At 39.4% G+C, this 15,463-nt stretch overlaps 1 protein-coding gene across 1 annotated transcript in view; it reads right to left on the reverse strand.

Annotated features, from left to right (window-relative positions):
- Positions 1–13,753: 13,753 nt before the first annotated feature.
- The window catches only part of KAPP (kinase associated protein phosphatase), a 102,677-nt gene continuing 100,967 nt past the window's right edge, over positions 13,754–15,463 (reverse strand). The window contains exons 11-12 of the mRNA XM_086817556.1: positions 15,390–15,444; positions 13,754–14,119 (exon numbers count right to left, since the gene is read on the reverse strand). Of these exons, the coding sequence (XP_086673682.1) occupies positions 13,952–14,119; positions 15,390–15,444 (223 nt within the window). The 3' untranslated portion in view covers positions 13,754–13,951. The remainder of the gene's footprint in view (positions 14,120–15,389; positions 15,445–15,463) is intronic.

Raw genomic sequence — 15,463 nt, forward strand, 5'->3', positions numbered from 1 at the left:
ATGATAAAACAGAGACATGAGGAAACCATACGAGATTACATTTTACGCATGAAAACTGGGAGAAACTCAATGATGCACAAATGAAGCAATGTTTCCTCATAGGATTAAAGAAAAATACTTCGCACAATTTGATCATAGTCTCAAATCCAGGTATAAAACTGCTAAGGAAGCAATTAGACAAACATTGCAATGCTTCTATTGTTGTGGACATCACAAGGTTATAGATTGCTCAGTGTGGAGTTCCTGACACCACACAATCCATGTGTGAATGATGTGCCATTGATTATATGTTCATAGATTACTCGAGGAGAGAGGCCTTATACCCAACTCTCAATATCTTAAGTATGCATGGTTCAGCTAAATGTCAATGGACAGTTGTCCATGGTTCCACTAAATGAGCTCACACATTTGTAAGCCAAGGTGTGAGTTAAAGCCAACAAGCCTACAAAAGAACATTCTACACAAGAGGTAGAAGCGAATGTCCTAAAACTCAACCTCCTAAACATAAGAAATCTAAAGATACACAAACTGAAGATGTTTATTGTGCACCACCTGTGCCAAGCTTTTTCCTCAATCAGCTTAAAACTCGTTTATTGCTTAGTCATCCCCCTAACTCCTAACTGGGATAAGAATATATCTTTGCCTTTTATAGCATCAAGGTGATACAAAATACAAAATATCCGAAATATCATTTTTGAGAGACTATTCAGGTAGAGAACCCAACCCAAAAAAAGATAAACTAGAAAAAGAAGGGCTTAGAAAGCTCAATTGTTATCAACCTCCTCTTGAAGAGTGAGGTCTCTGATTTGGAACTATCTCGCAGCATGAATGTTAATCCAATTCTAGGATTAACAAGAGCTACCGCCATTATCTTACATCAAGGAGTCACGGTAGATACACCAAAGGGTCATACATTCAAGATATCAATGTGTGGACATGCTCCAGAAGCTCTTCACCTGTGTTGAGCTCCTCTCTTTGGGTTTTTTGAATGCCAAGTGTGTGACGGAGTATTTATGGCGATTCCCGCTTTAAGAGCGTGTGGTAGCAAGTTAGGATGAAGTCGTAAGTGATGTACTTCATGGATATATTATGAGAGTAGTCATTGTAATAGCATTAGGCCTCTTATGAGCCTAAAGTGCCCGACCGGCCACAGTTTAAGTAAGTGTGAACACTTATGGCCATGTATATAAGTGAATTTCTCTCATATTACAACATACTCTCCCATTGTGCAATTGAGTCTTGCTCTTGTTAATCCTCTTGCTAATCTCTCTCCCTAATGCATGCTAGTGAGTGTGTGTGAGTGAAGTGAGGTGACAGGAGGGACGAGGACCCGTAGTACAATGCGGCGGTGTGACAACGCTCTCACGGGAGACACGGTGGAATTGCTTCTCAAGGAGTTATAGAGCTTGGAGACCTCAAGGGTTACGAGCTCGGCCATTAGAAAGATCCTCACGACAGTTGCGGTTCACCAGGTAATCTCTTTTTGGATGTGTTTCAAGGAGGGTTAGGGTGAGCCTTAACATTTTTGGCGCTGCTGCCGACGAGGAACCATCCCTTGGCTTTTTCCATCATTTTGTCTCTAATCTACGCATAATCCATTAGTGGTTTCCCATGAAAAAGATGTAGATTTGATGGTGATTTGTGTGAGATTTGGTGTGGAATAACTCTCTGTTTTGTTTTTGAAAAGAATGCTTTTTGCTTAATTTTTAGATTAATTTGTTGTTTTTGTGGTTTTTCATGTTCTTAGGGCTTGCACATAGTTTGTATTAGGCTTAGTTTGCATTCATTGCATCAAACAATGCAAGAGAATGCATTTTTTAGTGAATGTTAGCTCTCTTTAGTTTAAACATAGATCTAAGATCATTAATTTTAGTTTAATTGTGTGTTTTTTGTTGAAATTATTTGGATTAAAGTATTAGCAGGTATTAGGAGTAGCTTAATCTTTCAAAAAATTTCTTAAAATCATCAAAAAATCTTTGAATTTGACTAATTTCTCTTAATGGACTGATCTTGTTATTACGGGTGATTAATCTTGATCAAGAGGCTAAAAAATTAAAAAATATGTTAAATTGGGATCTAAATTGATCATTTGAGTAGTCGAAATTGAGATTTTTGAGTGTTTTGAGAGCATCTAGATGCATTAAAATACCTAATTACATCAATTTTTTGATCAATTGAAAAAATTTGACTCTATTTGCTTAATTTCACCTTAAAAAGGAGACTATAATTAAGAGTCTAATTAATCCTCTAATTTAGATTAATTTATACAATTATTGATACACATAGATTAGTTTTTCCTTGCTCTATCCAATGGTATGCTCAATTGTGTGAATTAATTAGAGATTAGTGGTTAATTAGAGTCCTTGATTAGTGTAAAAGAGGGAAGTGAAAGGATTAATCTTGGGTTAATCTTTAATCACATTTTTACATAACTCATTAAGGCTAATGAGCATTCAATGAGAAGATGCTCATGAGTTGTCAATTTGTCCATTTTGGGGGTCATTTATGAAGGGTGTAAGGTGTGTCATTAAAGGGTTGACTTTTTTGATTCCACTTACCTTATTTGGAAAAATGTCCGTATCCCTTTTATTCTAAATTTTAAAAAATATTTTTCCCAAAAAAGAAAAATTCATATTTTCAACTACACTCCAAAAAATAAAAATAAAATAAATCTTACGTGAACGAAAAAATGATGTGAACAAAAATCTTATGTAAAAAAAATAAAATAAAAAAATTAAAATTTAATTTCCATGTGAAGTCCGGTTCATGCGTGACGGCGTGAAACAGCAATTCACATGGGAAAAAAAATAAATCAAAATTTAATTTTCACGTGAAGTCCGGTTTACGCGTGAAAAGTGTTTCACGGCGTGGAACACCAGTTCACGCAAAAAAAAAATTCGAAATTGAATTTCCACGTGAAGTTTGGTTCACGAGTGAAAAGTTTTTCACAGCGTGAAACCAGTGCACGTGAGAATTTTTTTTTAAAAAAATCGAATTGAATTTTTCGTGAAGTCTGGCGTGAACCGTTTCACACCGTGAAACACCACTTATGTAGAGAAAAAAAAACACCCATGTTTGGAGGCCCGTATCTCCTAAACCGTATATCCGATGAAGGCGCTCTAGGGCTCATTGGAAAGCTGACATCGAGCTCTTCGACTTTGGACGTGGTCGTTCGAAGTCAAAATCGATCATTTTGGCCTCCGACCAATAGCCTCAAAATTTGACTCGAAAATCGAGGCAAAAAACAACCCAAAAACCACGAAAAATCGTAAAAAATAGTGCGAAAATGACCGGAGTCATATTCGGGCTTCTTTTTGAGGTCTAGACGACAAAATCACAGACGACTCAGGGAAACAAAGTTGTAGTACTCCAAAAACCCCTCATACAGAGTTTTCCAAAATTCCTTTTGGAACACCCTAAAAACGTGTTGCGAAACAGGAAAAAAAATCTCAAATTTTTTTTCGTCTTGAGACAGTGATGGAAAATAGGTTTTAGGACCTCCTCTTCCATCTGGGAAGTTCCTAGCATACGCTTTTTCTGGAAAAATATTTCTAAGACCCACGTGCGTAGTGTCAGCTAATTAAGATAAACGGACACCCATTTGATCCAACGAAGAGTACGCCAAGCCTCTTGAGGCTGTAAACGGGCTGCTGTGGGAAGGTATAAAAAGAAAACAAAACTGTAATTGCTCATTGAGCATTTAGGCACTCCGACATGGCCACAATAGGAGTACCAGGGATCACACAAGGACTAAACCTAATGGTTGACATCTTCGAGCCATTGAGATCCATGCCACAAATTCACCTCCCACCAATACAATTGGCCATGCCTATAACAAGCGTGTCATCAGGTTTTACACCCCCTATGACCGATCCCACCAGGCTTTGGTCCTTTGCCTAACATTCCCACAAATCGTATAAGTACCAACCCTTTCCTGGATGCCCACACCTTGGACATACTGACTAGTCTAGGAAGGGGGGTGGCCCAAGGACTCAGTGAGTCTTGTCCAGCAAGAGCACTCACATATGGCTTCAATGACATACAAAAATACAACCATACAAATTTCCAAAATTATGGGCAAATACGATGGAACAACAGACCCTGTTCAATTCATTCAAATGTTTGAACAGAGATGCGAAGCCTTTGAAAATCCCAACTGCCCCACTAAGGTACATGCGTTGAACTTATGCTTAGAAGGAAAAGCTAGCATCGCATTAATGACGACAATCAAGACCAACTTCAAAACCTTGAAATCAGTCTTTATACATGGCTTTTCCAAACAAGGTGATCGGTGGAGTGTAGCAACAGAACTCTATTCAATTGAACGTCAACCCAATGAATCCATTAGAGATTTTATCCTTCGGATAAAACTCTTGGACTCACGTTGTGAGTCATGGGAGAAATTAAACGATGTTCAATTGAGGAGATGTTTTATGATGGACTTGAAGAATAACAGCTTACACAACTTGATCATTGTATCCAATTCGGAAACATTCGATCAATGTTGCAAAGAAGCAATACGTTTAGATGACAACATGCTAGAAGATGATCATGCTATGAGATGTTCCTCATCTAAAACAAATGAAGCAATGACAAAAGAAAGATCGATCTCGGAATTGACATTTCTAGAACTTTATGCAGCCTTGCTTAAAACCTTATAGCCAACATCTGTAAGAGGATGAAAACCTTCAAAACCAGACATCCTTAATTCCTATAAAAGTGACGAGCAAAATGCCTTGTGTTGAATGCAATCACTACGACCATCCCAATCCTCATTGTGCATACAAGGCACCTATTTTTCTATATTGCATGTATTGTAAAACCTTTGATCATGATACTAAAAAGTGTCCCGCTTCATCTACAATGGACTCAAAACCTCCATCTCCCCCGTGCACAAAACAGAAACAGTCCAAAGGATAGAAACTGCTCAGGAAGCAGTTAATCATCGGACACTTCAGTGTTTCTATTGTCGTGGACCTCACAAGGTGGCAGACTGCATAGTTTGGAATACTTCCATGCCCATAGTCACTGACACCTTGCGACCAATGTGTGAACGATGTGGCATTGATCACATGCTCCAAGATTGCCCAAGAGACGAGTTGCTTCAATGCAACTTGTCTCACAAAATACAACTCTTAACATCTTAAGTGTACAAAACGGCAGGGCAATTGTCCAAGTGCCATTGAATGTGCTTACACGTTTACACGCCAAGGCACGACAAACAGTCCAAAAGAATATAAAAGACAACACCTCAACATGGGTAGAAGAACATGCTTTAAAACAGAACCCAAAAGAAAAAACAAAACCTTCTAAACCCAAGAAAGACAAGGGACAAAAAACTATCGAAGCCAAGGTCGAAGTAAAAGATAGGGAAAAGGAGTACGTAGAGGACATAAACCCAAAAGGGGACATAAACACAAAGGAGCCAAAAGCTATATAGGATGCAGAAGCATCCACATCAAAGACCACCACACAAACGTCAACACCCATATGTACGACACATGATACAAAAACCCAAAAGAAAATTCGATCTCGTCGCATGGGTAAACATAATGAAAAACTGACAAACCAAAGAAAGTCAGAGAACGAAACAAGTTCTAGTACATCACTAAGTGAGGATGAGACAAGTTCTTACTCTTCGCTCAGTGCACCACATAGACCAATCAAGAAACTAGAACCCACCCAACCACCCCAAATGGATAATAATGATCACATGCCATACGCAGAACGTAAAAAGCGAGCTCAAGAGTGCATGCTTAGCATGGTTAAATGTCTTACAGGGTCACCGGTTGTGATTGAACCTCATAATGCCAAACCTAAAACAGTAACCAAAATACAAAGCCTAGAAGAGTACCTCTTTCCCTTTCAAGAGGAAGACATACTCTAATTTAAGGTAGATTGTACGAACGGCTTCAGAAAGCACGTGAGGAATTCAATAATTCCCTTACAAGATTAAAACAATCTCTCCAAATCTCATTCGGAGGAATGCCCTTCTCTCATGATAAAGCCAGCATCATATCAACACTTGCACCTTTAATGGCTCAACTTGAGTTATACAAGGACATGATGAACTACATAAACCAGGACTGTGAGGATTCGCAAGTTTCCAAACAACCCTCATTAAGACTGGTTAGAGGGCCAAGTGTGCCATTGTACGCATTGGGTGTTCTTGAAAAAGCTGAGACCCAAACAGAGGAAAGTGAATGGGAATATGAAACTTACACAGGATCTAAAGATGAAACAATAACCGAAACACCCATGGTTCCTTTGGAAGACTCTATCATCGTATGGTTGGATTTTCCTATAGGCAATGATGTTTAGCGCAAGCATGCATTGATTAGCCCTCGAGCAAGTCATAACATCATGAGACATTAGCCCTCGAGCAAGTCATAACATCATGAGACAATAGACACTTGGGTGTCATTGGGAAAACCTAACCTCACCCTGACAAGCAATAGTCTTGCAAAAGGAACCAATGAACAAAACATTGAAGTTCCAGGTTACTTTAGATACACTACTCAAACAATCGCGGTGATATGAAATTTACATTTCATGTCACCCTAGATTCCCTTGAGTATGATGTCATCATTGGCGGACCTTGGATAAGTGAATCGTTGTATTCACTAGATGAATCCATGCGAACACTCACCTTGAAAACTCCTGCCATCATGCAATATACAATTGCTATTACCGGAGGAAGAAACCTTGCACGATCTGGAACTTCCAACATATCTTATTGAAAAGATCCCTATACGATTTTGGTTGGATTGGAAATTGCAAATGAAATCACCACAGCTCAAGCACAGCTTTATCCAACACAAGAACACAATCTCATGACCCTAGAGCTATGGGATTTGTTAGGTCAACCAACACTCACGGCCCATCCTGAAAGGATTACCTTTACACAAGACTTGAACATGCCATGTCTGGGGGTACTTTGAACATACAATGTATATTGAAACTAACCCCCTCACTTGCAAGTTTTTTATGGTTGAGTATGTGTTGGAAGAAGCAGATTTAATCTTGGGGCATAAATGGACGGTTGCTGCCCAAGCACCACTGTGCTTTGCTCTAGCAATAGAGTCATCATAATGGTCGATGACAAAAAGTTGACAATACCATACTACGAGGGGGAGGATCCAACTTTAATGGATATCTATGATGCTGAACGCAAAAGGATACAAGCCTCTTCCACAAAAGCCCCTCTACACAAGGACCTATCATTTGCATCAACAACCAACTCCGATAAAGCCTCTACTCCTTCAACCCCATCCTCACCTACGAAGTTCGATGCCAAAGCCTCGCAATCAGGAGCTATTCCTGAAGAATTTCCTTGAGCCCCCCAATCATATATCTCTAACAGGGAACTCAAAGGAAAAACCTCGGAGCCTATGCATATTCATCAACAAACTTTACCAAAGGAGACAACCACATGCTCAAAGGCCTCGTCTCATCGACAGTCACTATACAAGAGACTCTAACCTCATCATCTCAATAATGCCAATGAGTCTCAAACCTACAGCCTCAGTGCCAACCAAAGTTAAGGAGGGCCCCAAACCTTCCACATCAACCCTAAAGAAAACTCCACCAAGACTACCACAATCACGATATCTTAATAGTATCAAAATGTGGGTGAAGAAGCAGCTACTTGTAGCTCAAGGCTACTATGAAGGTGCCAATCAAATTTGGGTGCCTCGACAGTCAAAACCTATTCCTCAACGAAGCACTCTAAAGCCAAGGAAGAAGAAGAGTACTCCACAACACCGTCCACAACAAAAGCCTATGCAAGTTCCTCAAAGAACTCCACTAATGCAACAAGTGTGGGTACCAAAAACACTCCTGTAAGCACAAGGGTACTAGGTTAACCATCCTAGATCCTTCTAAACTTCCACCTAGACCTTATTTGGAACCTCAAGATCCCCTCTAATCCTTAGACATCTTCTCCCAAAGCTTAGAAGCCTAAATCAACCACAATCCTAACCCTAGAATTAACCATTAGAGCCCTCCGAGCCCATAGATGTAGCCCTAAACAAACTCTCACCCCCTCCTAGGGATGGGTCACACAATTAATTGTGTAGAACCTAAACCCCAAACTAGGCCTTGACCCTGCTAGACCCTTTAGACCCTTGGATAAGACCCTTTGGCTACTAACATTCTAAACCCTAATACCCAAGACCCATCTAGCGTAGAGTCTAACTAACTTAGCTAAATTTTTACTTTCTAATACTCCCTTAATTTTCACCTTCTAATACTCCCATATACACAATTTCTTCACAACTGTGCTAAACATTTTGCTTATGCACGCTAAAGTGTATCATGGACGCGTTGAGATTGCGAATTCACAATGAAGGACTTCCATAGGAAGCAAAGATCTTGTTGAAAGCTACTTCACCATCGATAATAACCTCTTTTGCTTTCAACACCTAGGCTAGTGCAAGAGTACCTCACTCATGCACCGAGCACATAGAATAGAGACTGATAACCCATGGACCCTCATTGAGTTTCTTGCACAACATGACATATTCACATTATGCATAAGTAGGGAACTACATTACAAGGTGCATACATTAGACACAATGAAATATTACGACCCATGCACAAAATTCTTGCATAAAAAACAAGGCGACTCAATGATCCATCTCTCAATTTCCAATCACCAATGAAGGCCCAGTTTCAACTCCTCAATTGCATGATCATTCTTAAAAATTTCTAATCACTACTCTTTGCCTCAGTGACAATACATTTTGTGATTCATTTTTCTCAATAATTATACAACCTAGCTTCTTCAACTCATATCATACAATTCCACTTCTTAACTTTGATCATGCTGCCATATTGCTATCTCAAGCAAGCAAGGGAAAGGTATAACATACATATAGGAAGCTGACCCTTAAGAAAGAGGAAGCAAAGGATAAAGCAATTGAAGGTGGAAAATATAGATTGATCAAGCTCAAGACGCATTTACTTGAAACAAAATTAGAAGGTGAGACCAAAGGTCCTTAAAAGTTGACTACATAAAAGTTCCAAGCAACAATAAAGCTCACAGAAGAAGCCCATCTACTGTAGCAAAAGGAACCAACAATTGGTGCTCAATCCAGAAGGATACAAGGTAGCCTGATAAGTCAGCCTCATAAGAGTCAAACAATCATTATTGACTAAAAAAAACAAGATAAACTTAGGAACAAGATCAAGTGGAACAAAAGTCTTATCGTCCAAAAAAAAAACGTGACATCGTGAAAATAATTTCATAGAATTAATGATTGACAAATACCTTAAAGTTTCAAATTTGGTGAAGAGGTAAACAAATTGTCCTATTGTGCCACGAGATGCCATTTATCTTTCTCTTTAATTCTTTCATGTATACATTATTGTCTGAGATGGAGATACACACATAAGAGTCTTAAGTCAAGTTGCTTGTGTTAGATGGGCAAGCATAAGAATCAAGACATTACTTTTTTGGAGGAGGATGGAGAATTTCATTCCATATTGGCACCAATATTATGTACCTCTGCCATTGAAAACCTCAAGTACCAATCCCTCTCAATACTTATTCAAACTAACCATTTAAGAATCCATTGCCTAGGCTTGAGGATGGACCTGGAATTGAGAGGGAATGTTAACCCAAGGTTAACAAGGACCACCTACATGTATCAACAAATAATGGGTCTATACCAACACAATGGACATGTGCCATTGGCCATGAGTGAAGATGAGGTGTCGACAATGAGCTAAGAACAACCAGAAACACTTGAGAGTTACCAAAGGACCTACATACACAATGCATCACCTAAAAGATCTTCGTCTATTGTCAAGGATGTGATATCTGCCTAAGTGGGAATTATTTTCTCTTTCCAATCATTGTAATTTTCATGCGATCATACTTAATGATGAACTCAAAGGATGACCAAACCAAGTAAAAGAGCCGACATCCGTTGATGTGTGCTTAGACTAGCCTAGATATGGTTAGGTAATAAATTGGATGCCTAACTAGTTATTAGGTGTGGACACCCAAACTTATAACTCTTTTGTATATAAGTCAATTTCTATAATGAGTAACGAAGAATCCCTTGAGTGTAAAATGAGAGTGTGCTCTTGCTTCCTTGTGCCCAAGCTCTCTTGCTCTCTTCTCTCTTTGTGTGCATGCTATTGCTTGTGTGTGAGTGTGCATGTGTGATCCACTTGCGTTCTTGCCCTCCTTTGGCTTATCTACGAGTGGACATGTGAGAGATTGTGAGAGAGAATTGGCATCTTGAGAGGATAGCATGTCTTTTCTCTCTTAAAACTCCCAAGCTCTACATAGACAATGACAACAGGAGGCGAGTCTTCGCAAGTGCTAGCTAGCAACAACGCACTTGCCTCTTCTCCAAGATGGTAGGTGAGCATCCAAGTTCCCAATGACAAACGAAAGGTGAATACTCTCGACTTAGTTAGTCTTATGCTAGTGAGTGTAGCATATTTGGGCTTTCTAGTCCCCAAAGTCTTGTTGACTTAATATTTATAGATCTCTTTGACTTCTAAAGTCTTCTAGACTTAAGATAGGTCTTCTTGACCACCAAACTCTTGTTGATTTAACAAAGAGGGTATTATTGTCTAACACATGGACAAACATGGCTCTCTTTAGATTGTAAGATAACTCTTTTGAGCGTAATAAACACACGTCTCCATTACTTGTATGACAAATCAAAGCGAAGCTGAGTCCTCACCCATTTAATAAAACATGCTATGTTAAGTTCATCCAGTAAACTCAAAAGAGTTTTCTTATGTTTTCCTTGGACACCTTGCTCTAGATCTCGTGATCTTTTGTATAATCACAAACTTCAATGAAATGAACCAATAATTACAAAACCAAAGGTGTGAGCAAAATGTAAAACCACCATCTAGGTATTTACACATTTTGATGATCAATTTACAGTCACTTTGGCCAACGATTGGCTCGAATCAAGTTTCTATACACAAGTCTCAATCTATTCAAAGATCTCTCGACGTCCACCAAAATGTCAACACATACTTTCTCATGTTCTATGAAAGAATCTTTTGTAGGCACGAATCCAGTCGTTTATGTTGACATTTGTTAGCTAGCATATCAAAGGTATATAATCTTGACAAACTTTGTTTAAAATCAGAGTGAGATTTTTTGAGGTATAACTTGGTCTTCGTCAAATACCGTTTGCTAATCTGTGGAGATAACAGGTCCACTGACCGTTGTATTGTGACGTACAAAATGTTAGATGGAGTTGATTCAAACGTCGTGATTTACGACAAAATCAATACGTCATTTAGGTATCAAAGGCCAACAGTATATTTAATAGCGTCCTTAACTTCAAATATTAAAGCATATACATAAATAACCATCAACAAATTAAGTTCACAAGATGATGTAATTGGTGCTTCGAAATATAACGTTGTCTTGTGTTTCGATCCTGTTTTTTAATTTCAAGTTTCGATTTCTGTGAGGGTGACCTCCTCCCCTCCAGTCAATGCATGTCGTGCCCGAAAGCTGCCCGCTCGTCCTCCACAACATCCTACTTATTCTGGTACACGCGCGAGAGAGAATTGTTTGAACTTTAGTTCCCTCTTGTTCCAACAAACTCCCCATCGGGCAAAAGGGAGAGTCCGTGGGCAGAGAGGAAGAGGGGGAAGCGCATGACATAGATAGAGAGGAGAGAGAGAGAGAGAGAGAGACTGTGTAGAGCAAAGAGAGGGAGGGACAAAGAAGAAAAGGGAGAGAGACGAGGAGAGTTGTGTGCCAGCAAAGAGACGCAGGAAGAGGCGAAATACAAGTCCTCGTGCATGTTTTCGAGAGGAACGGGTTGAAGAAACTTTCGAAAAGACACTAAATGTTTGCTGAAAAGCACTAATTAATTATTAACTCTTAACTCTTGTGAGACTTTAAATAAAAATAGAAAGGATATGGTCATCATTTCATTTGACTTTTTACCATTAATAATTAGATACTAAAATGAAACCTCAGAAAAACATTCTTTTTCTTGAAAAACTCACAGAATTTATTTAACATTTTGGGAGCTTATAACTAGTTTTAAACTTAAAAACCAAAAAAGTGAGCAGCACTGAGAATGTGAAGACTTCCCTGATCATCGCTCTTAGTCAGGGAAGGTTGATGTCGTGCAGCCCGCAAAACCACAAAAAGCACTGTTGTTAATACGCCTAGTCCGTAGCTTCAAATTCAGTGAAGGTTAATGCAGTGGAAAGTCCTTTAAATTCCTCATTGAGTCTGCTCGAGCCTGTTAATCATTCCTCTTACTTGCATGTCCACATCGCTCTCATGGTAGCTTCATTGTCAGCATGTGTATTCTCATCCTGCACATTTTTGTCCTTGAAAGTGTTCACTGATTGAAATGGCAAGAAAACAAGACCTACAGCATGATGTGCCTTGGAATTTCGACCTCCCATATAGAGGTAGTTTCCATCATTAGAAAATTGCACCTTTGTGACACCGCCTTCCTCTATGGAATGTAGCTGAAAATCTCAACCCACACAAGGCGTATCAAAGATTTGTAATGCCTTGTTGTATCCACACAACAATTTTGCTTCATGGAGATTAAATACAACATAGGCTGTAGTGATCTCATCCATTGTATCATATGCCTGGTAGGAGCAGCGCAGCATCCCAATGATGAGCAGCCAGATGGTGATAGCGAACCTTCTGGTGTGGCCTCCAGGCTTCTCAATCCAGTTGTCAATGCATCAAAAGAGAGTCTTTTTAAACCAGGCAATAAAAAGCCTGCACCTGCAATTATTGTAGATACTTAAGACCGTGCTAGTTCGAAGCCCAAATAAACCAGCCCCTGTCGAATTCCCTGCCTTCTTTTAGATGCTGTGCTAAACAAGCAAGCATGTGAGCTTGGAAAGGGTTTCAGTCTCATCTTCCTGTCAAGCTCAAAAAAGTTGGAATTTTGGAATTTGGACGTTGCGACTCGTTTATTTTTTAACAAAACCACCACCAAGTAACACCTGAAGGTTACATTGGGGTCCACTCAAAACTCCTGAAAGACAGCGATGATTGCAAAGAAGCAAACCATACATGCATCTTCTAAGCAACCCTTAACCAGTTTCAATGTGAAAGGTGAGAAAGAACAACAAATGGAAAAGAAGGTTATGCGATTGGTAGCACCTTGCGGACTTACGAGTCTCGATTTTGGTTCAATTACAACAAGATATTAAAACCTCATTCAAAGATTGCAAGTGGATTTAATCTGAAACTCATTTAAAGATTAATTCAGCCTTCTGTACATAAATGGAATCAATTTAAGACAAGGGCTTCATTTCATTAGCGCTAAATCTCAAAAGTTTAAACACTTACATTCAACCCATTGCATGCTTGCAGCTCATCCTAGAAAGTAAACAAAACCACGGGACACTCCCGAAGTAACTTGCTAATAGAGCCCACAGTAAAGAGTGCTGATGTTGAACTCTTAATTTAAATGACAGTAAGCTTTTAACGTAATACTAAGCAAACCTAACATTAGACAGCATTTCAGCTTCGCAAAAATTAGCCAAAAAAGTCTCTCACTGCGTAAGTTAAAAGCCATTTTTTGGGTAGTTAAAAGGGTTACCTGTTTCAAATTACAGATTTATGCGGTCCTGAAAGCAAGTCTTGTCTCATACTGAATGGCTGATGCTTTCCACAAGTATTCTGTGATAGTTGCTGCTAAGTTTCTTTAGAGCCACATATTTGCACTTACAATCACTTTCAAAAACACAAGGCACCACCCTATGAAAACATGTAGCCATATTTCTAAAAAAGATTTGACTCAAAATTAAGTTCAAAAAAACTAGTATCCCCTGTCATTGACATATGTTGGTTGTAATGACAATTGCCAGCTCACATAGATGCAGCAGCAGTATGTCATAAGAATGAACAACAATCTGGAGGAGTTTATGCTACATTACAGATGGCTACAAAATCTCCACATGCATTTTCAGAACTAGTTCATGTGTTCAAGCCGGGTTTGGAACTACTTACAAAATCCAGGACAAGAACAGTAGTGTTGTCCTTTGTTCGTAAGGTGCGCGCCTTCTTGATAAGCATCTCAGCTATGTGTTTTGCTGAGAGTGGCCCTAATATGGTTCCTTCGGCTTGGTACTGACCGTCTCTAGCCTGCACACATTATGCTTCACTGAGCTACAAACCATTTCTTAAATTAAAAGACTTACTGCTCTACAAGAATCGGTGAACTTCCCTGAGTGTTTAGAAATGGAATGCTCTTTTAAATTATAAAAACAAAATATTGCTCACACTACACCTTTTGCAAGGTATTTCGACCCTTTTCTGAAGTTCCATTTCTGCCTTGTGTTCAACTATCATTATTATTATCCCATGGTAATAGTACTTTTTGTACTATCGAGGTGGGGGCATAAGAAGATGGCTGAGGATCTACCCTTGACATTACCATTTTCATTATCCCATTGGTCACATTGTTCCACATCCGTCCACATTACTTAATCCATATCCAATTCATATGTATACCCATTCTCATCCAATCACATACTACAATGGTGAGGTATATGATGGCTAGGGATCAGCATCCCACTAATTGTGGGATGTGATGAGGTGCTAGGACAAGCATGATTCCCACAAGACCCCTCCAATATTGATCACAATGTATGCTTTTGGACATAATTGAGGTGGCCATATACTGAAGCCAAAAAGTTTCTTGCTGTTACAAGGACTTCATGAAACGTTTGAAATGACACTAGTTTGACTTTTTTAATTTCCCTGACTGGCCATAAGCCCAAGATCCTCCCGTCGTCATCATTTTCACCGCCCATAGGTGCTTTTTCATTCACCCATAGGCGATACCATCGAGGAAGCACCTTGTGGGGTTTTGAACCCAAGACCTCTTGGTCTTAGACAAGCACCTTTACCACTTGGCGACACTTGCTTGACTTATCCCAGGGCTCAGGCAGAAACGTTTTGGGTATAAGATGGTGACAGCAATAGAAGGGTCCAAGGTGGCCCCAATGTCCAACTGAGGAGCTCACCAGCACCATATGAACCTTGGGAAAACCATGGAGAGAAACTTCAACACCTTACATGTCCTGTGGCAAGAATCTCACTTATGGTAGATTTTTTAGTCCAGGTAGTAACACCACTACTTAGATGCAGTGTTCACGAGGGTCCAGGCCCAACTTAAGCTTAAAGCCAACAAAACATAAAAGGATTGATCCAGATTATTCAACCTGCTGTCCAGCACTCCCATAGATCACCCTGCCTCCTCAAGAGTGTCATTTTAGTTTTCCGAATAAGTAACCTTCCTAGATACTATTGTGAAAATAAGCAACCTTCACAAATCTAGTGAATTCCAACATTTGCCTAATTCAGAGCCTGCAGTGCTCATCAGAACTGAAACTTGTTCAAGAAAATTTACCTCCAGGGCCAGCTGAAAAACCCGCCGTTGGCTCAGCACATCCCAAAGCCCGTCGCTGCAAAATAGTGCCCACT

This window comes from Cibotium barometz, chromosome 23, assembly GCF_041138505.1.
Source record: "Cibotium barometz isolate CiBa-2024 chromosome 23, ASM4113850v1, whole genome shotgun sequence".
In the NCBI taxonomy this organism is placed as follows: domain Eukaryota; kingdom Viridiplantae; phylum Streptophyta; class Polypodiopsida; order Cyatheales; family Cibotiaceae; genus Cibotium; species Cibotium barometz.